Here is a 26,697-nt window from a genome sequence, read left to right as displayed (position 1 = left end):
CTATCCACTGGTCCTCCTAACTGCTGCTCCTTTTATTCATAGGTTATCTAAAATGTTTGTAAAATTCATGGAATTTAGAACTGGAGAGAACTTTAAAGATTACTTAGACCTCCCTCCTTATTTTACAGTTGCAGAAACTGAGGCCAAAGGGGTTGACTTGACTTGGTCATAAATCATGCAGCTAGTTCATGGCAGAGCCAATCTTCAAGGCCAAATCTTCTGATTCTCAATCTAGCACATCCATCCTTGGTTATAGTGATTCCGTAAAAATAGTCCACGGGGCATAAACCTGCATTAAAGGGTGGAAAGCAGTATGCTGGAGGGAAAGACATGGCAGGTTTTCCAGAAAATCTGTCCCCAGAATATTCAGGGTGAGTGACCCTAGGAAAAGGACAACTTCACAACAGAAAGTTAGTGGTAGCAGCAGGGAGGATATCTAATGTGGGGTAGACAGGTAGGTGGGAAGACCTAAAGGCAAAGTATGAGACTTATAGCTTCATAGAAGAATATGCAGAGATTTGTTCATATGGTTAGAAATAGGCATAAAAATTTTTGTCCATTAAAGGAAAAATTTGTAAAACAAGTCTCCCTATAGTGAGGAATGGGTATAATAAATGGCAGACCTAGTACTTGAACTCATGTTCCATGATCTCAAGGTTAGTGCTCTTGTCATGATAAAAATCTGCGATGAAGAGAAACTGAAGCAGAAAGTTCTGAGCATGATGATTTTATTTATTAATTAATTTATTTTTAAATAGTATTTTATTTTTTCCCAATTAAACATCAAGACAATTTTAGCATTCATTTTTCTCTATTTTTTTCATCTTAAATATATTTTATTTTTCCCCCAATTACATGCTAACAAAATTAACTTTTTTTTAAGTGTTGAGTTCCAAATTCTATACCTCCCTTCCCACCCCCTTCCCTGAGATGGTAAGCAATCAGATGTAGTTTATACATGTGCAATCACATGAAACATTTCCATGTTGGTCATTTTGTATGAGAAGACTTGAAAAAAAGAAAAAGAGTGAAAGAAATAAAGTGAAAAATAGCATGCTTTGGTTTGTGTTCAAACAATATCAGTTCTTTCTTTGGAGGCAGATATTATGCTTCATCATTAGTCCTTTGGGATTTTCTTGGATCATTGTATTGCTGAGAACAGCTAAGTCATTCATAGTTCTTCACTGAATAGTATTGGTGTTACTGTGCATAACATTCTCCTGGTTCTGGTCACTTCAGTTTGCATCAGTTCGTGTAAATTTTTCCAGGTTTTTTCTGAAATCATCTGGCTTGTCATTTTTCGTAACGCAATAATATTCCATTATAATCATATACCACAGCTTGTTCAGCCATTCCCCAATTGATGGGCATCCCTTTGATTTCCAATTCTTAGCCACCACAAAAAAAAGCTGCTAGAAATTTTTTGTACAAATAGATCCTTTCTCTCCCCCCCTTATGTATTTATTTTTAGCTTTCAACACTCATTTCTACAAGATTTTGAGTTCCAAATTTTCTCCCCATCTTTCCCCTCCCCACCAAGATGGCATGCATTCTGATTATCCCTTCCCCCAATCTGCCCTCTCTTCTATCACCTCCACCCCTTTTCTGATACCTTTCCCCTTCTATTTTCCTATAGGGTAAGATATTGCTATGAATCTTATTTCCCAGTTATATGTAGAAACAATTTTTAACATTCATTTTTAAAACATTGAGTTCTAAATTCTCTCCCTGCCTCCCTTCCCACCCACCTTCATTGGGACGGCAAAACTCTTCTACAATAGTCATGTTGTAAAAGACTAATTATATTTCCCTCCATCCTGTCCTGTCCCTGTCTCTCTACAAAAGTGTTTGCTCTGATTATCCCCTCCCTTCTATTACCCCTCCCTTATTTCTCCCCCCCCACTTTCCTGTAGGGTAAGATATATTTCCATAAGCCAAATTTGATTAGAGTAAGGCTCACTCATTCTCTCTAACCCCCCCTTTGTTCCCCTCCACTGTAAAAGCTTTTTCTTGCCTCTTTTATGTGAGATAATTTACCCCATTCTACCTCTCCCTTTCTCCTTCTCCTAGCACAATCCTCTCTCACCCCTTAACTTTATTTTTTAGATATCATCCCTTCATATTCAACTCTCCCTGTGCCTTCTGCCCATATATATATATACACACACACATATGTATACATAGATAGATAGATAGATAGATAGATAGATAGATAGATAGATAGATAGGTATTTCCTACAAGTACCCTAATAAAGGGAAAGGTCTCATGAGTTAAAAATATCATCTTTCCATGTACTACAGTAAACAGTTAACTTTAATAAGTCTGTTATGATTTCTTTTTCCTATTTATCTTTACATGCTTCTCTTGAGTCTTGTATTTGAAAGTCAATTTTTCTATTTACCTCTGGTTTTTTTCCTCAAGAATGCATTAAATTCTTCTATGTCATTGAATATCAAATTTTCCCCCTCATTGATTATACTCAGTTTTACTGAGTAGGTGATTCTTGGTTTTAATCCTAGCTCCTTTGACCTCCAGAATATCATATTCCAAACCTTCTGATCCCTTAATGTAGAAGCTGGTAAATCTTGTGTTATCCTGATTGCGTTTCCACAATACTTGAATTGTTTCTTTCTGGCTGCTTGCAATATCCTCTCCTTGACTTGGGAACTCTGGAATTTGGCTATAATATTCCTGGGAGTTTTCATTTTGGGCTCTCCTTCAGGAGGTGATCAGTAGATTCTTTCAATTTCTATTTTACCCTCTGGGTTCTAGAATATCAAGGCAGTTTTCCTTGATAATTTCTTGAAAGATGATGTCTAGGCTCTTTTTTTTTTTGATCATGGCTTTCAAGTAGTCAAATAACTTTTTAAATCATCTCTTCTGGATCTATTTTCCAGGTCAGTTGTTTTTCCAATGAGATATTATTTCACATTGTCTAATTTTTCATTCTTTTGATTTTGTTTTACAATTTCTTGAATTTTGAATTGAAATAGGTTATAAGTGGGCTATCATATAAAACATATTTCCATATTAGTCACAATTATGAAATAAGAAACTAACCAAAAGGAAAAAAAGCAGAAAAAAATAATAAAGTAATTGAAAAAAGTAAGCTTTGATCTTCTTTCAGAGTCCATCAGTTCTTTATCTGAATATGGATATCATTTTCCTTTGTGAGTCCTTTGTACTTGTCTTGGATCATTGTATTGCTGAGAGGAGCTGAGTCATTCATAGTTAATCATCACACAGTGTTGCTAATACTGTGTACAATGTTTTCCTTGTTCTGCCCATTTCACTTTGCATTGCTTTGCACAAGTCTTTCCAGGTTTTTCTGAACTCTGCCAGCTTATCATTTCTTATAACAATATTATTCCATTACATTCATATACTACAGCTTGTTCAGCTATCCCCTAATTGATGGGCATTCCCTCAATTTCCAATATTTTGCCACCACAAAAATGGCTGCTATAAATAGTTTTGTACATGTTGGTCTTTTTCCCTTTTTCATGATATTTTTGGGATGCAGGCATAGTACTGATATTGCTGGATCAAAGGGTATGCACAATTTGGTTGTCCTTTGGTCATAGCTCCAAATTACTCTCTGGAATGGTTGGATAAGTTCATTTATAGTGCATTAGTGTCCCAATTTTCCCATGTCTTTTCCAATATTTATCTTTTTTTTTTGTCATTTTAGCTATTCTTAGAGCTGTGAGGTGGTACCTGGGTTGTTTTAATTTTTATTTCTCTAATCAAAAGTGATTTAAAGCACTTCTTCATATGCATGTATAGGTATATCCATATACCCATGGATAGCTTTGATTTCTTCATCTGAAAACTGCCTGTTCATAAATTTTGACCGTTTATCAATTGGGGAATGGCTTGTTGTGGTGGGGTGGGAGGGGCACTATCTCAGGCTTCTTGTGCCAGGGGCTACAGGCCCTGTATGTTTACCTGATGCTGCACTGATGTTGGCCTGAGGCCCACAGGGGACCCTCATGTCTGATGCTGCACTGAGGGGGTTGAGTGGAGGGTGGCTGGCACTGCTGTAGGCCATAGAGGTCTGGCAGCTTACCTGATGCTGAGTTGGGATCCTAGTGATGGTGTCTGTTGTGTGCTGAGACTGGTAGAGTGTTTCTGTGTTTCCCTGAGGCTACATTGATTTGCCTGGGGCTATGCTGAAGCACATGGCAGTTCTCAGCACTGGAGTCTGCCCATTTTCCTGGCTATGGTCCTGGTGTTGACTTTTGCCTGGTCCGCCACTCTGGGACTCATGATCTTTTGCTTGTTTTCTGAGTTAGGGCTTGCCATTGGTTTGCTGAGATGCTTCCTGTCCTAGACTGTACTCCCCTTTTACCCAAGCGAAAGAGACCTTTCTTCTTGCTCTTTCAGGTTTTTTGGGCTAAAAGATTGTTTCACCCCATATTTTTGCTGTTTCTGCTCTTTCAGGATTTATTTTATGGCACTATTTTATGGTTGTTTGGAGGTGAATATGGGAGAGTTACAGTGATTTATTGCCTATTCTGCTATCTTGGCTCCCAGAAGTTGTTTGATGATGATCAAGTTATTTAGCAAGGCTAGCAGTTGCCAATAAATTGAAATTTTAAGCACCTCAGTGGCTTGGGATGAATTACAGCAGACACAGAAGTCTTTTATACAGTTGGTAAAGGTGTAGAGTAAGCTTACATTTGGTATAATCATGGTGACTTGCTTGTAAAAGGGAGTTTCCAAAGTTTATGGTAAAGGGAAAACACAGAGTTAGTCAACATTCTCTGGAAAGTCCTGTGTCCGTGGCCATGTATACCACAGTGGTCCTATGCTAGGCTGATAGCGGACAGGCAGAACATCTTATGACCATGTTGATTCAATGAGTTCCAGCTGTAGCACAGAGAAATTGGGAAGTTAAACTCTTATAAAGAATTCAAGGGCAGTCAGGTGGACCAGTGGATACAGTGCCCAGTCTGGAGTCAGGAAGACTCATCCTACTGAATTCAAATCTGGCCTCAGACACTTACTAGCTGTGTGACCCTGGGCAAATGACTTAACCCTGTTTCCCTTAGTTTCCTCATCTGTAAGATGAGCAGGAGAAGGAAATGACAAACCATCCTTTGCCAAGAAAACCCCAAATGGGGTCATGAAAAGTCGGACATAACTGAAATGACTAAACAAAGCAAAAAAGCAAAGAATTCAAACCATTTTATAGGCTTTTATGTTAAGTAGTCCAACTATCTTTTACATCAAACTAATTCCTAGGTACTGGTCTCAATGATTAAATACAATTCTCAATCAATAACTAATAAATAATACAGAATAAAAAAGGCTGTGTCAGTTTTCAATTTCACACTCTTTTTTTGTACCAGACTACCTCAGAATAAGATTGTATGAAATAGATAAAGAAAAATCCTCAGTTGTTTGTTCGATAATCCATTGTTTTTGTGGGCCCCATTAACTTGGAAAACATTATGATTCTGACACTGATGTGGGCTGGAATTGTTTACCTTGCTATTGTCTATGAAAAAAAAAAGAATGTTAAGCAAATAAAAAGTAGAAACAACCTGAGTTGAATGCCTAATCATTTTCAAGCTCTTTTATTCACTATCTAGCACCTGATTACATGTATGCAATTAACGTGCTACTTCTAGAAGAGTATTATGCATACGGATTTCAGCACATTGGAGGACTGTATGAAAACAGTGTTCGGTCATTGATATCATTGTGTTTATCTGAAAGCAAAAGAATCACTTTCAAAAAAATCTTAGATTTAGTAACTCATTAATTTAGATTGTGTTCCCTAAAATTATTCCTAATCTGTGATATTGGGGAAGGAAGGTTTTTTTGTTTCTTTGTTCTATTTTTCTCTTCTACATAGAAAACTAAGCATTTTCAGTATAGCAAATAGGGAGAGAAACTCTATTTGCAGAGGTCATGGACTATATACTTCATAAGGCTGGGAAAGTGTTTTGAAAACTAGTAAAGCACTATATAAATGTCACCTATGATTATTATCATCATCATCATTACTGTTGTATCTGTAGAACTTTTCTCCTAGAAGCAAGCCTAGCTTTTTGTATGAGCAGAGTAGATAATAATAATAACAAACTGGAGTATTTATATAACATTTTAAGGTTGGCAAAGCACTTTACACATTATCTTATTTGACACCCCCCCCGCCCACGTGGCCACGTATGGAGCATGATTTATGTTCTAGAAGCCCTGATTGCTCAGAGTTCTCTTTCCCATCATCCTCTTGTGATATATGAATTTCTCACTATTGAGTCACTCTATGGTAAAGCAGTATCACTGTGAAGCCCCCTCCTCCTTGTGTCAGTTGTTTTCAGTCAGGTCTGACTATTTATGACCCCATTTGGGGTTTTCTTGGCAAAGATACTGGAGTGATTTGCCATTTCCTTCTCCAGTTCATTTTGAGGAGACTTAAACAAAAAGGGTTAAATGACTTGTCCAGGGTGACACAGCCAGTAAGTGTCTGAGGCCGGATTTGAATCAGGAAGACAAGACTTTTTGATTCTAGGCTTCACCCTCTATCCACTGCACAGCCTAGCTGCCTTTCTACATTGTATGTATGTGTATATTTCACCTGGGCAGGATAATGTATCTGTTATCACACTATCATAAATTTAGTGTCACCAGAGGAGATATTAAAATGTCTCATTTTATAGGCAAGGAAAAAAAAGGCCCAGGAGGTTAAGTGGCTTCTTGCAAACAAATACTACAGAGTAAACAGAAGAGTCAGGATTCAGAATCAGATCCTTTGGTTCTAAATACAACATGGCTCCTGATTCAACAGAATAATTTATCCATTCAAAAAAAAATAATGAATGTTTCTATATGCAAACAATTGTGTTAAGCACTATAGTTTATTCAATTAACTAACTAGGCATTTAGTTAAAACAAATAAACGAAAGAGCAGGACCTTGCAAGAGCAGAGCAAACACGGTGTTGTGGAAAGCACATTAAATTAGGGATTCCAAAGACCTCTGGGTTCAGATTCTGTTTCTATCCCTGCCACTTCCTAGTGATATTTTGGCTGCATAACTTCATCTCTGAGCCTTTATTTTCTTAAGTATAAAATGGGGGCTTGTGGTTGTACTACAATAGGGATTCTTATCCTTCTTTGTGTCATAGACCCCTTAGGCAGTCAAGAGAAGTCTATGACTCATGTAGTTTGTTCACCATAGTGATAATTTGGAAGAAATGTAAAATTTTAGTTCAAGATTAGTGAAAATAAAGACATATTTTATTTTATCCAAGTTCACAGACATCATCGGGATCGTAGGTTAAAAACCTGTATGCTAGTGGATCTGTAAGATTCCTTCCAGTTCTGTGATTCTGTAAAGTTAATATTGGTAGAAGAAAGGGCAGAGGAATGATGGTGAGCACTTAAAGTGGTGGCCAGGGAACTACCTGGCCTTCCTTGTCATGGAAGAAAGCACTGGGCTTATGGGTGACAAATGATGAATCTCACCAACAACAGTCTTTTCTTAGGGGTTAGCTCTGCCCCTCAGAATTCAAGTTTAATTTGGGGGGGTTAAAGGACATTTAATGTCTGTCACTTTGGATCATAGATTTAAAGTTCGAGGAGTCTTTAGAGGCCACCTTGTCCGACCTATTCATTTTACAAATGAATAAACTGAGGCACAGGAACTATCTTAAGGTAACAGATCTAGGAAGCGTCTGAGGTGACTTTTGAACTCAGGGCTTTTTGACTCCAAGCTCAGTAGTATTGGTTGTTGAGTTTGGTGAGTTCTTTTTATATTGGTGGTTAGAAATCAAGCATCTTTTATTAAATGACTAGCTCACTTGTTTGTTTTTAAATCCATATGGGTGACATACTTGAAATAGAAGTGCATCATAATCTTATCAAAACACCCAAGTTGGCATTTTATGAGTCTGCAACTCAAAAGAGTGAGTAATTGCAGCTTCAGGCAGTTTGGGCTGAATAACTTTGTTTTCTTTAAATACAAATCAGCATTCCTAGCTACCCATTGTTAAACTAAATATTCTCAATTAAGATTTATGGCTCAGTCTTGGATACACATTAAGTGCTTAGAGCAGTTTACACAACACAGAGGATTTTAATTTACTAATTAAATCCATTTCCATCTTTAAAATGTTTGTGAGATATGAATTTTATCCCTTAAATCTTATGAAAAGAAACTTTGTGCTGCCAATCAGCATTACCCATGATAGTCACTCAGGATTTTAGAATCCTAGAAGTTACCTGAAATATTCTGGTTTCTGGATCCACATATTAAGAATATAACATGTTGGATCCACATATTAAGGATATAACATGTTGGAGACTATCCAGAGGATGATAGGGTGATGAAAAGCTTGATATAATGTTATATGAAGATCAGTGTGAGGGAAGAGAGATATTAGGTAGAAAAGGAAGAATGACTTGGAGATGGGGCATAATCACTGCCTACAAGTATTTGAGAGGTTGAAAAATGGAAAGAGAAATAGATACACTGCTTGTGTACAGCAACCAGAAGTAAAAGCAATGTATGGATGGTACAAAGAGGGCCATTTAGGCTTAATTTAAGGGAAAACTTTATAAAAATTAGAACTATTCAAAAGTGGAATATATTTACTTGAGAAAGATAGTGGGTTTCACTTCATTGCAGATCTTCAAGCAAAGGATGGATGGGCACAGATTGTACTAGATATGTCTCTGAGGTCCTGTTCAACTATGAGATTCCCCCATTCTTAACTTTCTAATAGGGGAGCTAATATTAATGTCTTTGACCTTTACAACTCTGCTAATTTGAATCAGTCACTTACTAGGAATATATTAACCACCTACTAAGTGTCAGACATTATGCTGAAAGTTGAGGGATTTAAAGAAAGGGGAAAAAAATCACAACACAGTCCCTTTCCTCTAGGGGTATGCATTCTAATGAGGAAGGCAACTTGTAAATAAGAGTAGATGGGTGATTTCAGCCTGAAGGCATTCAGGAGAGGAAGGATAAAGAGTAGCAGGGAAAGTTTTTTGAACTTTGAAGGTAGGAGGGAGAACTTTCCAGGCCTAAAGGTCAGCCAGTACAAAGATTCAGAGTTGGAAGATGTAGTTGTCACACATGAAGAACAACAAATCGTCCAGTATCACTGGAATGTATGTTATGTGGATGAGAATAAAATGTAAGAATGCTGGAAAACAGGGAGGAATGAGATTGTGAAGGGCTTTAGAAAGCAGAGGATTTTGTGTTTGATCCTAGAAGTGATAGGGAATCACTGGGTTTTTATTGAGTTGGGGATTGTCATGGTTAGACCTGCACTTTAAGAAAATAACTTTGGCATTTGAGTGAAGGATGAATTGGAGTTGGGAAAGAGTTGAGGCAGGGAGATAAATTAAAAGGCTTTGCTATAAGTCCAAGGTGAGAATTGACAAGGGCCTATAAAGGGTAGAGGCTGTGTGAATGGAGAAGAGACATATGAAAGATATTGTAAAGGTAGAAATGACCATTAAAAAGACATATATTCAATCTATTATTAACAAATTGTTTACATGGAATGAGTGCAAATGGAAGCCTAAGTGCCAATATACTTACCAACCCAGGTAACTAAGAAGTCGGGTAGTATCTTTGAAAGGTCAAGGCAGTTCTGTTCTCATTTGAGGATAAAAATTATGTATAAGAAGACATAACACATGGTACAGCCACCTTAACAGTTATATATGCAGACTATTACAATGGAAATACTAAATTAGGTTTATACTCCTCAATTCCTACAATCACTGTATTAACTGAAGGCATGCAATTATCTCTTCAACAATACAAATATCAATCCTTCTAAGAACAAATTACCAACATGAGTCCTAAAGTTCCTGGTAAGCATGTCTCTCATTGGTGCTTACCACAAGGTTGCCTCTCTGTCTATCCAGGGACCCCGTATTTCTCTCCAAGTTAACATTCTGACAAGTCTTGGTCAGTCAGGATTACTCTAGAGCAAGCCTGCACCACCTTTGTTTGGCCTGTGGGCCACTTACAGCCCACAGACTGCTGGTGGCATACCAAAGGATTTCCTTTACATACAAAGGATGTTTTCCTCTACATTTTTCACAGGCCTTTGGAAATCCTTTGGCATGCAGCAAGCAGCCCACAGGCAGCAGGATGTGTAGACCTGCTCTACAGCAAACATGGGACACTCAAATTTTTTAATTTCTGGGTACTAGAAATACAGGAGTCTGTCCTAGTGACCAAAGAATAAGTGTTTTTGTTTTTCTTGCTCCTGTTTTGCTTCTAGCTATGGGCATTTATAAGTTACATTGTTAATTATGTTTAGTGATTTAATACCTAAGCTAATGATGAAAGGAAACTACCAATGAAAGTTTGAATATCCTAACTTGATTAGCAAATGTTTATTAGTGATTTATTAGACTTTGGGGGAATACTTGTCATTAGCAGGTGTTTGTTACTTCTTTATCAAATTTGGGGGACACAAATCATTTCCAAAAACTATAGGAATACTTACCCTTTTTACAGTAAACAACTTAGAAAACTACTAAATCATAAAATGGAAGCTGAAAACAAAATGGGTTTACTCATGCTAAGAGTTAGCATACTTATTCTTATCTCAGAGGGTCAAGTAACAGTTAAGATGGTCTCAGTGTTCCTTTCCAAATCAGATTCTTGTGAGAATGTGAGGATGAAACGAACCATGGAGGTCATTAAATCCAGCCCCCTAATTTTATAGATGAATAAATTTAAAACCCAGAGAAGTGAGATGACTTGTTTATGGTAACATAAGGAGTGAGTGTCAGGTCAAAGGCCAGAGAATCCTTTCTTTAATTAGTTTTCTCTTATTATCTTTTGGATTCCAGTGAATTACTCCTGAATCATGAGTTTGGAAACATCATGTTAAACATTCTACAGTTTACTGATAGCTCTAACCCATATGCTGTATTAATTCAACAAACACTTTTTAATCTGCTACTATCTGTGAAATCAAGAATTAGATTAAATTTTCAACCAGGTCCCATATGTATAAAGATATTGTGAGGTAATAAGTGATGAAGGTTTTCTCTAGATAATGTTTGTCTACTGTTAAAATTTATTTCCCTTACTTATATATTGTGGTTATTTGGCTTTCCTTCTCGAAGAGGACCATGACATCAGGGAGGTGATGTCATGACTTGCAAGTGAATTGGATTTAAGTAAGTGAGGGCAGTGCAAAGTCACCAGCCTCACTTTCTCCTCTGGAGCCATCTAGGCCCAGTGGCAAGATATAGGTCAGGATGACTGGAGGTGGCACCATCAATTTATGAGGCTCTGATGGTGGGAGATGTTGAGAATAGGTCTAAAGGAATAGATTAGGGAAATGACATAGTAGCAGCATGAAAAGGACAAATCATTATTTGTCTGTATATTAGACCTTTGCACCTCAGAAACACATTGTATTTACAAAATAATTTACAAAAGTCCTGCTAGGTAATCCTAGTCTAGGTTAAATTCCCTCAAAACATATCTATTTTTAAGAGGATCTTTTCCTTTATTCTAGTTTCAGATGTAAGTGGCATAAGTCAACTACTCAATTTATCACAAATGTTTATTATATATCAGACACTGTGCTAAGTATTGGGTATACAAAAACAGAGCTAAGGGGACACATTCACAAATACATCAATACTTGAGTATATACAAAAGCTAAATAAATAAATCAACCCCTAAAAAATTCAGGGAGCACTAAAATACAAAATAAATGATGGGCAGAGGATTGAGGGGAAAAAAAAGAACCAAGGGTAGGTGGACTTTGAGATTTATGAGGAGAATCTTAGGAAATTATAAAGTTTTACCAGGGGAAAAAAGTTCAATGGAGCTCAATTACCTAGTTGTTCAACTTTATTTTTCTTCAACTTTTTTTGCTCATGTTCCTCACCATTGTGCAGCAATCTTTTTGTTTATTTCTTAATAACATCCTGTCTTTACATATATTCTGAACTTTCACTCTTCTCAAGCCCCAATTCCAGTTTCTCTTAGAAGATAGACTACTTTATAGAGAAGATCAACAGTCCTGCACCTCCTCTTTTTTCCTTCTCCACATCTACATCTTGACTTATTACTGGTTCTCTTTGCCAGCATAAATCATCCCACTTAGGTCCTTGAGTTCTTTCTTTCCCATGTGCTCTGAGATCTTGTTTCATTGATCATCCCTTCTTTTATGAATCTTCAGTTTTTCACTTTTTACAGATTTATTCCACCAAGGTTCAAGTGGAATGTGGCTATTTCTATGTGACTTACAAGGAGGGATGAACTACCACAGCGTAACTCTTTGTGTGCCTTGTGCTATGTGGAGAACAGTGAAGTCACTCATTTTATAGATGGCTTAAGTTCAGGCCCAGAGAAGTGAATCCAGGGCCAGAAAATCCATGGTTTAAGATTTTAAGTTTTCTCTTATTATCTTTTATATTTCAGTGAATTGTTTCTTTTCTAGAAAGCCTTATTTTTTGAATTTCCTTTCTTCTGTATATTTACATTTTTAATTTTAATTCTATGTTTTATAAAATATGGATTTAATATTTGCTTTGAGGTTTTTTTTTAAAAGCATGGATTAAAAAGGAAAGCAACAAAATATTTACGATAAGTCATTACCTTGTTGCCTTATTAAAACACATGCACACACACACACACACACACACACACACACACACACACACACACGCCCAAAACCTAATGGATTTTTTTTTCACAAAGTGATACAGGAAAATATTCTTTAATTATCTATTTTCTTTTTCATTCTTCTTCTGTGGCTTTTCCTCAAATTCCAAGTTACAGTTTCCAAAATTTATAATTCCATATTTATTAAGGTAGTATTTGATTATGTAACTTGAGCAATGTAGTCTCTTTTAATTAAAAAAATAAGCAGATATATTTAAATCAAAATGTCTCAATAAAACTGCCATTGTAATAATGAAACTTGGCAATTTTTAAATTAAAATGAGAGCAATGATTCCTTAATCACATTAAGGTTTGTAAAATACTTTCTTCACAAGACCAATTGGAGGCAAATAATATAAGTTTTTAAGATGAAAGCAACTGAGACTATGAGAAGCAAAAATGACTTGTCCCTGGCCACCCAGCTAAGTGACAGAGAGGAAATTTCAACCTAGATTTTCTGACTTCAAGACCTAATACATTTCACTATGCATTCTTACTCTTAATCTTAAACTATAAGGTGAAAATAAGACAGTTATCAACAACAGTGAATTTTTGTGTTTTCTTTATAGGGGCCAAAGTCCCACTAGAGCTTCCAGGAGGGCTCTCCCACCCTCACATTCATGATGATTTCTCCTCAAAAATTAAATGATTATTCTCTAATTTGAACAACCTTCAACATTACTAAACTTGGGGTCTCTCCACTGGTTTTATTCCATCACTTAAACTTGTTTTTTTCAGGGCTGAAGATGAGTGGCTCAAATGAGACAAAGGCCTCTACATCAGGGAATGTTTATGTTCTTTTTTTAAAACATATGCTATCAGTGGCCCTTCTTTGAGAACTCATTAGAAGTCTATCACACCTTGTTATAGTTGATTTGGTGTTCTGGTCAATATTTTGGGTTATTCTACTTAGATTAAACTGATTTTGAAGAAGCTGGCACTTTGATAATTTAGGGGCTGAATTTTTTTCTCCAAAAGACTTTTGGTCTACAGCCAGGGGTAGGGAACCTGTGCCCTTGTGGCTACATGTGGCCTTCTATGTCCTTGGGTGCGGCTTTTTGACTAAGTCCAAGTTTTACAGAACAAATTCTTTTATTAAGTTATACTTCAGTTCATGAATACTAGTTTATTTCTTTAAAAAAAATTGTTGTTGCTTTTTAAAACATTGTTATAATTTCTCTGTGCACTTTCACGCTATTTCTGCCACCATGAGAACCCAACCTTTTCTGAAAGAAGTATAAACAAAACAAACCAACATGCTCATTGGTCATGTCTGTCAGTGGTTTTCCTTCTCTCACACCCATTGTCCACTACCTCTCTACCATAAGGAAGGAACATGTCCTGTAATCAAGCTTGCTTACCACATTGAGTAGAGTTCTGATATTTTTCAATGGTGTAATGTTTACATGTTAATGTCATTATGTTCTCTTGGTTCTACTTACTTCATTCTGGATCAGTTGATATGTCTTTCCAAGTTTCTCTCAATTCCTTATGTCATTTTTAATAGTGCAATAATATTCTATTCCATTCATATGCCATACTTTGTTGAGTCATTACAAATTGATAGGGACCAGTTTTGTTCCAAGTTGTTGTTTTTTTCTGTCACCACAAAAGTTTTAATGTGTATATACACATAGATATATTTACATATATATAATATATATATACATATATGTATATACATATACGTATACATATCTATCTATCTATCTATCTATCTATCTATCTATCTATCTATCTATCTATCTATCTAACTTTTGTGTGTTTTCATGCACATATGGAGAATTTCAATTCCCACAAATTATGTTTAGATTCCTAATTAAATAATAAGACCCTTCAGCCTTACAACTTTCTCCACAACTTTTCTAGTTCAGCAAATCACTTAGAGGCTACCACAACATGAGCATGTGCCTCAAGGTTTCATTCCCAACAGGATTCAATTTGAGGCTTGGTCTACTTGAGGACACATTGATACATCCTTGCAGTGGGGTTGGGGAAGGGAAAGGCCTGAGTATGATCAATATATAAACAAAGACTTGGAGTAATTTTTCTCTATTGTGCATAAATTCATGGATAGTTTTTTAATGCTGAAAACATTCAACATGTCAGCTTTAACTTTTTCATTCTCTTTCAGATTCCAAATTCACTAGATCTTCATGTAGTAAAAATGCCCCAGTATCTTAAAGCATACAACACTTTGGTTATAAATGATTAATCATTTTGTAAGATATATTCCCTCAATGTAGTTTGAATGAGACTATAGAGGAATACATTTTTAGTTACAAATGTTAGTATGCAAAATAAAACAGACTGTGTGCAACATTTTTTGATTCATTTTAATATATGACCAAGATGTATTGATTATGATTTGCTTATATTGTTTAGGATAAACCACTTTATATAATGAGTGAACAAGGATTATAATAGTTATCCTTCATATTTGTAGAGTGTCTTACAGCTTACAAAGTGCATTCGGATAAATTAACCTCAATTGATTTAGATATACTTAAGAGAATTAACAAGTGAGTAACTCCAAAGTGTATGAGAGGATTCAACAATATTCTTGAATCTTGAGGGTTGTCAGTGGGATTAAGTATCTCTGACATTGTAGCTAGAAAATACATCATTAAAATATAAATGGAAGAGAAGGAAGAAAGGGAAAGAGACTGTGGGAGAAGAAATCAAGAGAAAAAAGAAAACAATCAGCTATGAAAGGAAAGAAGTGAATGTAGTAGAGAAGTATAGGATGTTACCAATTCTTTTCATTCATTAAGACCAAAACCTCTAATAAATTCCTTCACTGATGTCCCATTGTGCCATGAAGGAGATTCTGGTTTCTTGAATGTCATATCAAAGGAACACAAATTCTGACGGACCCTGCCAAACAGGAACTTTATATTTAACAAAGTTTGGAGAGTCTCATCACCATGTTAGCTGTAGGAGGATGAACTTTTTGTCCACACTGGATCTCGAGATGTAATGAATGAGTCTGTAAGCTGCAGTTCCCCACTAACTAAACCACATATCCTTGGGGAATAGTAGTATGAGTATCAAAGCAAGAAATGACCTATTATAATAATGATGTTCTTCTGTTACACATCACTGAGGTTTGGAACCTTGGAATCATCCTCAATTCTTCACTGTCTTTCCTTACTTTTCTAACTATTTAATAATTCTTGTTGATTCTCTGTTCACTACCATCACTCTTCATTATTTTCTCTCTATTACCCTAATTAATGTTTATATGACTTCTCACATATCATTTCAATAATGTTCTGATTAATCTCTCTCTTCTCTTCAATCCATGTTCTATCCAGCTATGAAAGCAATATTTCTTAAACACATCTCTGGCCATGTCACTTGTCTGCTCCCTAAACTCTAATGGCTCCCTATTATTTATAGGACCAAATACAAACTCTTCTATTTGGAATTTGAAGTCCTTTACCACCTATCTCTAACCTTTCTACTCTATGGTAGAGTGAAAACTCACTTTCTTATTATTCCTTGCACACAAAATTCCTGTCTTCATGCCTTTGTATAGACCATTTCCCATTCCCGTAATGCATTCTCTCATCATCTCTGCCTCTTCAAATTCTTATTTTATTCAAAACTCAGCTCAGATACAACTTCTTAGATGAGGCCTTTTCTGTTCCCCCACATTTCTAGTGACATACTCCACCACTGCATACTCCATCATTACTTTTTACTTTGTATGTGCTTATATGTTTGTGTGTTGTCCGCCATAATAAAATGCAAGGTCTTGTTGAGCGTAGGGTCTGTTTAATTTTTGTCTTTGTATCCCCAGTGACTAGCATGGTGGCATGTAGTGAATGAATGCTTACTGATTGACTGACTGATTGGAGCAACGGGCGGAAAAAAAAATAAGATCTCATGTTACCCCTCTTGTCATCAAATGTGAACTTTAGCAACAATTTGCCTAAGCCATTTAGCCACCTTCTTCCAATTTTCCATTTATAAAATGGACATGTTAATAATGCCTTTACTATGTTCCATGAAAAGAATGAGGATAAATTTGTGTGTATATACCCACATATATGTGTGTGTGTGTGTATATATATATAAACACACAAATATACATATATACATATATTCACACATATGCTTGCATATGTATATGTATACACACATATTGAAGCCTTTATGATGATCTTTTAAAGAACTTGACCTCAATTATTAATGATGAGAAAAGAAAGCATTGTCAAAGTATATAGATAATCAAAAATAGCAGATCAGTCATAGATAAGGGGTGGGAAAATCTTCCTGGGGATTCAGGAGCTTCTGCAATGGAGATTTACATTAACTTGTTGTTATACTAGATTGAAGCTGCAGTCATCACTCAAAGTGGTCCGTCAGTTAAGAACTATAATTCCTGCCTTCTAATTCTGACCTTAGGAAATAAACAAACAAATGAAAACCAAAACTTCTTCCTGACTACTTGTCATGCCACCATCTATGGGATCCTAATCTTCACCCTACTGCAATTTATCCATAGGTAGGGGTTAGATCATCCATCTATGAATTGTACCAGGATCACTAGAGAACAAGCTACACAGGGACAGCTGTAATAGCTTCTAAAGGCTATAGGTAATTTAGAGTTGACTTTATATGTGTAACCAGTGGTTCAAGGACTGAAAACTCTAGTTCACATTGATTGGTTATAATTATGGGAGGTGACTCCAGAACGGTTACTTTGCTGTTTTACTTTTTATCCCTGCCTGTGACTTCACTTAATAAGTCTGAAAATATGGCTTCAGTTTCCCCAAATTTGGGCAGAAAGTTTCTTTAGCAACTGCATCAAGATAAGAAATGTGAATTGGATATAGAATAATCTTTATTTTACACTACAGAAAGTAAGAAGGTAAAAAGTACTCAAAAGAATCCATAAACAGATTTCCAACACACCTAAAGAAATCAAATAAATAGTCAATAAAATTTGTCAAGTGCTAAATGCTGGGAATACAAATACAAAAAAAAAGTAAGGCAGTCCCTGACTTCAGGGAGCTTATAATCTAATGGGGGAAAACAACACACATAAGAATACCCATAGAGCAGTGGGTAGGAGGGAAAGTACCCAGTGTGGGGGACAGGAAGGCCAAATCCAGAAGATTGAAGTTGTGGAAAATAGCCAACAATGTCCCCCTGGAAAGCAACAATAATTCAAGAGTACTGAATATAAACACCCCTTTCCATTAGTCTTTCAATAGAGGCATCTGGGGACTCAGTGGATAGGGCACTGAGCCCAGAGTTAGGAAGACTTGAGTTCAAGTTCAGCCTTAGACACTTACTAGCTAGGTGACCCTGGGCAAGTCATTTAACTCCTGTTTGCCTCAGTTTCCTCAACTGTAAAATAAGTATCCACCATACAAGTTTTTTGTTGTGAGGATCAAATGAGATAATTACAAAAGGACTTAGCACATAGTAGGTGCTATAGAAATGCTTATTCACTCTTCTTTTTGCTCCCACCCCTCCCCCAGGACTTTCATTGTAGAAGTGGGGAGCCAGGAAAGTATACCTGGGTTTGGAACATGTGGTGAGCAAACCTCGTCTTTCTCCAAAAGGCAGCAACTCTACTGAGGAAATTTTCTCCTTATTTTCTTGAGTTTGAGGACTCTTGAAGTTCAGATTAATCATGAAGCAAATCACAGAGTCCAATAATTCTCCCTCTTCTGACTAGAAAACTAGACTAAACTTACTTTGTTCAAAAGGCAACTCATCATAATTTCCCTTTAAGTCTCCCTAAATCTCCCCCTTCCTACCTTTTCTGTTATCACACAGGGCAACCATCCCCCCTATCCCTCAACCTAGGTATCATCCTGGATTTCTTATTATCTCTCACCCTCCCCTCCTCCATGTCCCAATCTGTTGCAAAGGCCTGTTGATTTTACCTTTGCAACATCTTTTGAACATGCCTCCTTCTTTCCTCTGACACCGCCACCACTCTAGTGTAGGTCCTCATTACTCCACACGTGTGGTACTGCAAGAGGTTTCTGGTGGTTCTGACTTGCTCACATCTCCCCACTCCAGTCCATCCTCCACTCATCCACTAAATTGGTTTTCATAAAGCTCAGGTATGATCTTGTCACTCTGCCCCTGAACCCTCACTCAATTAACTCCACTGACATCCTATTGCCTCCATGATCAAATATAAAAAGCTCTGTTTGACATTCACATCTCTTCATAACCTAGCCCCCTTCTATCTTTCCTTTTTTTTTTTTAAATACCTTACACTTTACCACATACTCTTTCATCCAGTGACACAGGCCTCTGGGCTATTCTATGAATAAGTTGCTCTATCTCTCTGCTCTGCTCCTGAAGTTTTTGCTAGCTATCCCCCATGCCTGGAATGCTTTCCTCCTCTGTTCTGCCTACTGACCTCCCTGGGTTTCTTTAAGTCCCTATTAAATCCTACTTTCTACTGGAAACCTTCAGATACTTTTAATTCTAATGGCTTCCTTTTGTTAATTATTTCCTTTATCTTGTATATAGTTTGTTTTGTTTATATTTGTTTACATGTTCTCCTGCTTTAGATTGTAAACTCCTTGAGAACAGGAATTGTCTTTTGCTTCTTTTTGTATTGCCTGTGCTTAACACAATGCCTCATATATTTAGTAAGTGTGTAATAAATATTGATTGATTGATTGATTTTGGGGTCAAGCTGCTTAGGGAATTAAAACTCACCTCTCACCCAGATACAGGAGGATGGATTGAGGAACATTTTTGATAAGCTCCTCTCTTGTGCTGAATGCACAGGCACATTAATTCATGTCTATTTCTGCCATCCATCTACCTCTTTAGACAACCTAAAAATAATATTAGAAACTTCTATGTGAACTCGTTTGATAGCCCACAGAAAAGGATGTCTTTTCTGATAAAAGTCCATCCATACCCCCCCATCTACCCACCCCAAACCAATCAGGGGCTGTCTGTGTCCTCTAAAGCACCATTCACACATCACTGTTCTACAGAAGGTGACAGATCCTGAGCCTGATAAAAGGGAAGCTCTCCTGATGTGCCTTTTTTATGTATGACTTCAAATATTATCATGATTATATAATCAAAATTGGGTTTATAATTAAGCTTAGTAGACAGTTTAGAGGTGCAAAGGACCTTAGAGGTCATCTAATCAGTCATTTTTACAAATTGGGAACTTGTGCTTCCAGGAGGTTGTGACTTGCCCAGGTATACACAGTAAATGGTAAGCTGAGATTTGAATCCATGTCCTCTGACACTAAAATTGCTCAATAACTCAGTAAACATTTATTAATCATCTACTATGTGCCAGGAACTGCATTAATCACTGGGAACATATATATATATATATATATATATATATATATATATATATATATATATACACACACACACACATATATATGTATGTATATATGTGTGTATATATATATACACACACACATATATATGTATGTATATATGTGTGTATATATATATACACACACACATATATATGTATGTATGTATATATATATATGTGTATATATATACACACACACACATATATATTTACATATATATACATGTAAATGCATATATATATGTATATGTGTATACATATATGTATATAAAAGCAAAAAATCAAGATTTTCTCTTATGGATCTCATAGTCTAATGGGAAAGTCAGTAAGCAAATAACTATGTACAAACAAGCTTTATAGAGGATTAATAAGAAATAATCAACAGAAGGAAGACACTAGAATTAAAAGGGATTAAGAAAGGCTTCCTATAGAACATAGGACTTTGGCTGGGACTTAAAGGAAGCCAGGGAAGCTAGGGAACAGAGATAGGGAGGGGAGAGCTTTCTGTACATGGGAGACAACCAGTGAAAATGCCCAGAGTTGAGAAATAGCGTATCTCGTTCAAGGAACAGCATGTCCCCTAGTGTTACTGAGTTACAGAGTACATTGAAGTTGGAGGGGGGAGGGGGTTAGGTGCAAGAAGACTAGAAATGTGAGGGTTGAGGGAATAGAGCAGGGCAGGTTATGAAGGCCTTTGAAAAGCAAAGAAAGAATTCTATTGGAGGCAATAGGGAGGCACTGAAGTTTATTGAGTAGAAGTTGCATTGCACATTAGGAAAATATGACTGACAGAGGTGTGGAGAATAGAGTGGAGTGGGGAGAGACTTGGCAGACAAATCAGCAGGCTATTGCAATAGTACAGGAGCAGATACTGAGAACTTACAGCAGGGTGGGAGCAGTGTCAGAGACAGAAGAGTATGTGAGATGTTATGAAAGTAAAATTGACCAGATTTGAAAACAGATTGGTTATGGGGCATGTGAATATGTCTGAGAGAGACTGGGAGGATGGTGGTGGTCTCCATAGCAACACGTAAGTTTGGAAGGAGGTAGAATTTGAGAGGAAAGATATTAGCTGCTTTTACCATTATATCTGGCTGCTTTGTCACTCCTTGTTGACCCAAGACTTTCTCCAACAGAAAAGAATGGGGATATGGCTATAGTAATTAGTAGATGAAGGGAACATACTCCAATTTTTATAGGAACCAAGTTTTCTGCAGTCAGTTTTTCCCTTCTTCCTTTGACTCTTGTCAGAGGAAAATAAAAAAAAAAAGAAAGAAATGTGAAGTGGGGAGCTCAGAGCTTATGTATGTATGTATGTATGTATGTATGTGTTTTGGCATTCAGGATAGCCTAGTCTATGTGTAATTTGAATAACCTATGCACAAATTAAAAAAGAAATGTCTGATATTATATGTAGAGGAGCTTACCATTACCTAACTAGAAGCTAATTTTTTGAAGAAGAAAAGGCAAGCAACTATCTCAAACTATAGTCATTCCCACATTTAATTTTCACAATTTTCTTAACCAGTTGAGGTTTTAAAAAATGATACTTTCCTTACACTTTGGATATTTGTTTTGTGGTTCCATTTTTTTCCTTTAGCCTAATATTACTAGATAAACATCATGTTTAAGCTGTATTATTTAATTACAGGTCTATCAATAGACTATGTGGAGAACAAGCTTTATTGGATCAGCTCAGGAAATGGAACCATAAATAGATGCAACCTGGATGGGGGCAATTTAGAAGTGATTGAGTCAATGAAAGAAGAATTAACAAAAGCTACTGCTCTAACCATCATGGGTAAGTACAGTGTTTCTATAGCTGTGAGTCTTCCTATTGGTTGATTGTTGATAATTTATGAACTATTGAAAACTGAGTTCAGTTATTGATCCACTGGCACCAGATACATATTCAAAATGCACATTTCTATGATTATATCCATCCCTCCCCCCATTAGCTTAGAGCCTTTTGAGATTATCCAGTTTGGGACATAGTGTTCATTTTCACAACGTTACACCTGGCGATATGAACTTTGCTTGTACTGATTCTATCTGTTTACTGTGAATTTTACTTCACAATTATTTTCTGGGTTGTGCTATGATGCCATCCTTTGCTGGAAACCTAAATATCATTCCCAGAAAAGTTGGGTCCTGATTTTCCCTTGTAATGGAGGAAAGATTAAAATAGATACTGAAATCCATAAATAAAATAAAAGCCTCTATTTGGCAAGCATTTCAACTTCCTTTCCCCTAGAGTGTCATGCGTAGCTGAAATAAAACTTCTAACAATTGCTGAAGTCAAGAGATATTTTACTTTCAATGGAACAGCACTGAGAAGATCATTATTTCTGAGCCAAGTTCCATTTGACTTTTCTAACTTCTTTTGTATTGGGGAAAAAAAACCTCCAGCAAAGTTGAAGGACACTCTCATTTTCTTTTGATTGGCTCTGCTAACAAGGTATTTTTCATTAAGCGAGCATTTTATTAACAGGGAACAGGAATGTTTGGGAGTTAAAACATTCTCATCACTAAGAAACTTGTGCTTTAACAAGACATAGATGATATATAGATCAGACAATCAAAGCAGGATACAAGTGATATACAATACAGGGAAACTTGTGCTTTAACAAGACATAGATGATATATAGATCAGACAATTAAAGCAGGATACAAGTGATATACAATACAGGGAATTAGCTATAGTTAAGAAACATCTGTTTGAACAGAATACAGAGTATAGGAAGTTCTTCATAGCTAAACATTGCTATATGTTTTGCTTTTCCAGTATGTTAGAACAATACTCTTAAAACCAAGGTAGAGTTATTTATGCTTATGGTTAAGTACCATTTGAACAGTCAGGAATAAATAGAACTCTCCCTTGATTTGAGTTTTGTTTCCTCTCCCTGTCCTTTTCTACCAGCTATTAGATAAGTAAAGTTGCAGAGAAACAGAAAGTATTCATTAGAAGGGAAGAAGAGAGACCAAGGACCTGGATAATTCAAACAGTGACTAATCAAGCTATTCACAGTGGAAAACTATCTATGCTTTAGAGATAATTATTTTTATTTCAAGAAGCTTAATTTCAAGAGTGGAAGTCTTTGTAAAGGGAAATTTATATACACTTTTATTATTATTTTTGTTTTGTTTTGTTTTGGTTGGGCAATAGTGGTTAAGTGACCTGTCCAGGGTCACACAGCTAGTAAGTGTTACATGTCTGAGGCCGAATTTGAACTCAGGTCCTCCTGAATCCAGGGCCGGTGCTCTATTCACTGTGCCACCTAGCTGCCCCCTATACATACTTTTAAAAAGAAATATGACATTCTAAATATGAAAAGTGAGTCAAAGCATAATGATATAAAGGAATCATCATATAATAGGAAAAAAAAAACATTGATTCTTATTAAGTCAGGAGAGGTTTGTATTTTAGCCCTGACTCTACCTCTAGTTGGGTGATTTTGGACAACTTTACCACTGTGGGCCTCATTTTTCTTATCTGTGAAATTAGATTTGATGGCTTTCTACCTCTGAAATGCTGTGATTTGAAAGAACTACTTATTTAGTGGTTATTTACAAGCTCAGGGATAGTGTGGTGTAATGGACAGAGCAACAATTTCCGCATAAGGAAGACAGCCTCTTATTCATACTGGCTGGGTGACCCTAGGTAAGTCATTAAACTTCTGAATGCCACCCCACCTCTACCTCTTTCTCCCAACTCCTTAGCTCTATAAGTTGGAGAGTAGATGCTAACAAGCAGTGCTTTGGAAGGGAAGTTTCCTTATTGAGAGTCCCACACACCAAAGAAGTTACAGGTTACATTTAAGATACAAAACAAAAGACAAAACCTGTTAGCTGGAGCTCACATGGTGACATGTACCTTGTTTGGTAATATATAAGAAGGCATGGAGTTGAATATTGTATATTGAGGCATTTGGTTATATTTTTGAAGACTTTAACTTATCTAAAACTTGACTCAATGCTTTTTCTAAAGATAAAGATACTATAAGGATTAAGGATTAAGATCTATACATTTTTAACTTGGTATTTTGCATTATAAGCTTTGTTGCTAATTTTATATGGTCCACACTTCCATTTTTCTCCCCCACTGTGATAATGTGATATCTGTAGTTTACAACCAAAACAAGAAACTTACAGCTAAATGACTGCTGATTTGGAAAGGATTGAGAATTCATCTTCTGATCAAATGATTGGCTTTCATGATAATTTGATTAACAATTTTTGGTTTCTGGTTGCACTGAAAATAAGAGAAAAGTTTTGCTGTGTTTAATATTGAAACTTCTGGTATGAGGTGGGATGTATTCAAGAAATTGTAAGCATTCTTTTTTCTTTAAAGCATTCAACAATTTTTAATAAATTGGACATTTCCCAGAAATAAGATATGATACTTCAGCAAATATGTATCAGACACACTGTGTCTCTTTTCCTACAAAGTAAAAGTCGTAGTTTTACATGTTTTTTCCTTCTTTAAAAAAAAACTTCTTCCCCTAATTGCTTCTTTCCCTGAATGTGTTGTTTTGCTCCTTCACATTTATGAAGGTGTAATTTCATTTTCAAAACTTCTCTGCCTCTCTTTCTAACCCATAGGTCCCCTTTTCCTTATTTTACCATGCCAAGGTGCTTTAGAGCCTTCCTAGAGCATTATTTCACTTGTTAAGATGACTAGAAGGCAGGAGGTAACCATAAGACAGCAGTATTTGGTATTTCTTGATTATTACTTTGCTCTGTATGTAGAAACATGATATCCTGAAAGCATTTCACCTTATGAGAAAGATGTTTTAGAGCAGGAATCTTATGATATTCCTTTAAGACGGCAAAGGAGAAAAGACTAGTTTATTTTTCTCAGACTTGCCAATTAAAGGAAAAAATATCTTCCTTTTTTTTTTAAGGTCATCAGAATGTACAAAGGAAGTAAAGCTTGAATCTTGGACAAAGTTAAACAAGCTTAACAATCCTGAAATCATATCCATTAAAAATAAAGCAAAATGAATTGCATTTTAGTGCCCTTCCATTAAATCAGTAAGCCTAGCAAACAATTTTGAATCATGTAATCAAGTTAGATAAATTAGAGAACAATGCTATAAAGAGCTGTACTATGGAGTTTCAAAGTAATTCACTGAATTTTTAGTGCCTTATAAACAATTTTTAAGACTTTTGAAAGGTTATTTTGCTTTCCAGATTACTGTAGACCCCATCTTATTTAGCAGGATTTCTGTTTCATCTGTATTGAGGAGTTCTAACAAAGAGAAAAGGACAATGAACTAGTAGTTAGGAGTATTCTGTTGTTGTTTAGTTGTTTTTCAATTGTGTCTGACTTTTCGTGACCCTATTTGGGGTTTTCATGGAAAAGATACTAGAATGATTTGCATTTACTTCTTCAGCTCATTTTACAAATCAGAGAACTGAGGCAAATAGGATTAAGTGGCTTGCCTAAGAGTACACAGCTATAAGTGTACAAGGCCAGATTTGAACTCAGGAAGAGGAGTTTTCTGACTCCAGGCTCGGCTCTCTATGCACTGTGCCACCTAGCTCCCCTTACTTAGGGGACCTGGATTCACGTGTCTGATGTAACACTTCCTAGGAAGACACAGTCTCTCAGCAGCTCAGCTTCATCATTTCCAAAGTGAGAGATTTGGCCTAGGTGATGATCCCTAATGTTCTTTCCTTTAACATTCTTTAACTTTCGCATTCTAACTTTCTACTTTAACATTCTAAGATTCACTGAAAGTCTTAGGAGCTGCATATACAAAGTTCTCCACTTTCTCGAGAAACTAGGACAGTGAGTTAATGTTGCCTGTGGGTTGAATGGAGGGTGTTAGGTTTTGGGGGACATCATGATGCCAATGTTCGAGACATTTTTAGTTTGATGTGATATTGGGTGCACATGGAGTTCACTTGAAGCCTTGGATCCATTCATATTCTTTCAGCAAATAAAATCAAGATTCCAGTCCGATGGGCCCATATACCATATTGTCTTCGTACACAAAAGACAAAGTAAATGTAACAAGAGTCAATCCATTGTCTATATTTATTGAAAAATACTATTTTCATTGTGAAGTTCAACAGTTACAAACTTATCAGTGAATTATGTTCCAAAGAACTGTATTTCTCCTGTTTATTTGGAATGCATCTTCCCACAGAAATAATGGGGGGAAATACTACAGTGGAAAATCACTGAATCTGGAGTCAGAGGACATGGATTAGAAATCCTTCTCTAAAGTTTACTGTATGTGTGAACTACGGCTAGTGACTTAACCTTCCTGGGCTGCAGTTTTCTCATCTGTAAAATGAAGAAGTTAGACTTAGGTGACTTTTAAAGACCCCTCCATTCTTTAGCTCTAAGATCTCAAAAGTCATAAAAAAACTGTTTGTGGGCTAATCAGGACCAATATTATTTAACCCATAACATAGATGGAATCATCTACATTTAAAGACAGATTTGACCCCCATATTCAAAGACTTTGGAATATGACTGTAAACCAGAGATTCCAAAATTTATTTCACCTACCTCCCCTTTTAAAAAAAATTACTCAGTGCCCCCCCGAAATCTACTTTCTTTAACCCTTTAATGTTTTTTTAATTTGCATCATTTAAAAAAATATAAAATATTTTTAAAAAAAATTACACATCTTAAATTTAATACTTTATTGTAAATTTGTAGAGCTTTTCCTGCATTGAAA

The 26,697-nt window shown here is 36.1% G+C and overlaps 1 protein-coding gene across 1 annotated transcript in view; it reads left to right on the top strand.

The window, feature by feature from the left end:
- The window catches only part of LRP1B (LDL receptor related protein 1B), a 2,172,360-nt gene that overhangs the window by 1,445,047 nt on the left and 700,616 nt on the right, over positions 1-26,697 (top strand). The window contains 1 exon segment of the mRNA XM_020984719.1: positions 21,654-21,803. Within this exon segment, the coding sequence (XP_020840378.1) occupies positions 21,654-21,803 (150 nt within the window).

The sequence above is a fragment of the Phascolarctos cinereus genome, unplaced genomic scaffold (assembly GCF_003287225.1).
Source record: "Phascolarctos cinereus isolate Bilbo 61053 unplaced genomic scaffold, phaCin_HiC Scaffold_726;HRSCAF=1367, whole genome shotgun sequence".
Lineage (NCBI taxonomy): Eukaryota > Metazoa > Chordata > Mammalia > Diprotodontia > Phascolarctidae > Phascolarctos > Phascolarctos cinereus.
This window is presented reverse-complemented; position numbering and strand designations above follow the sequence as displayed.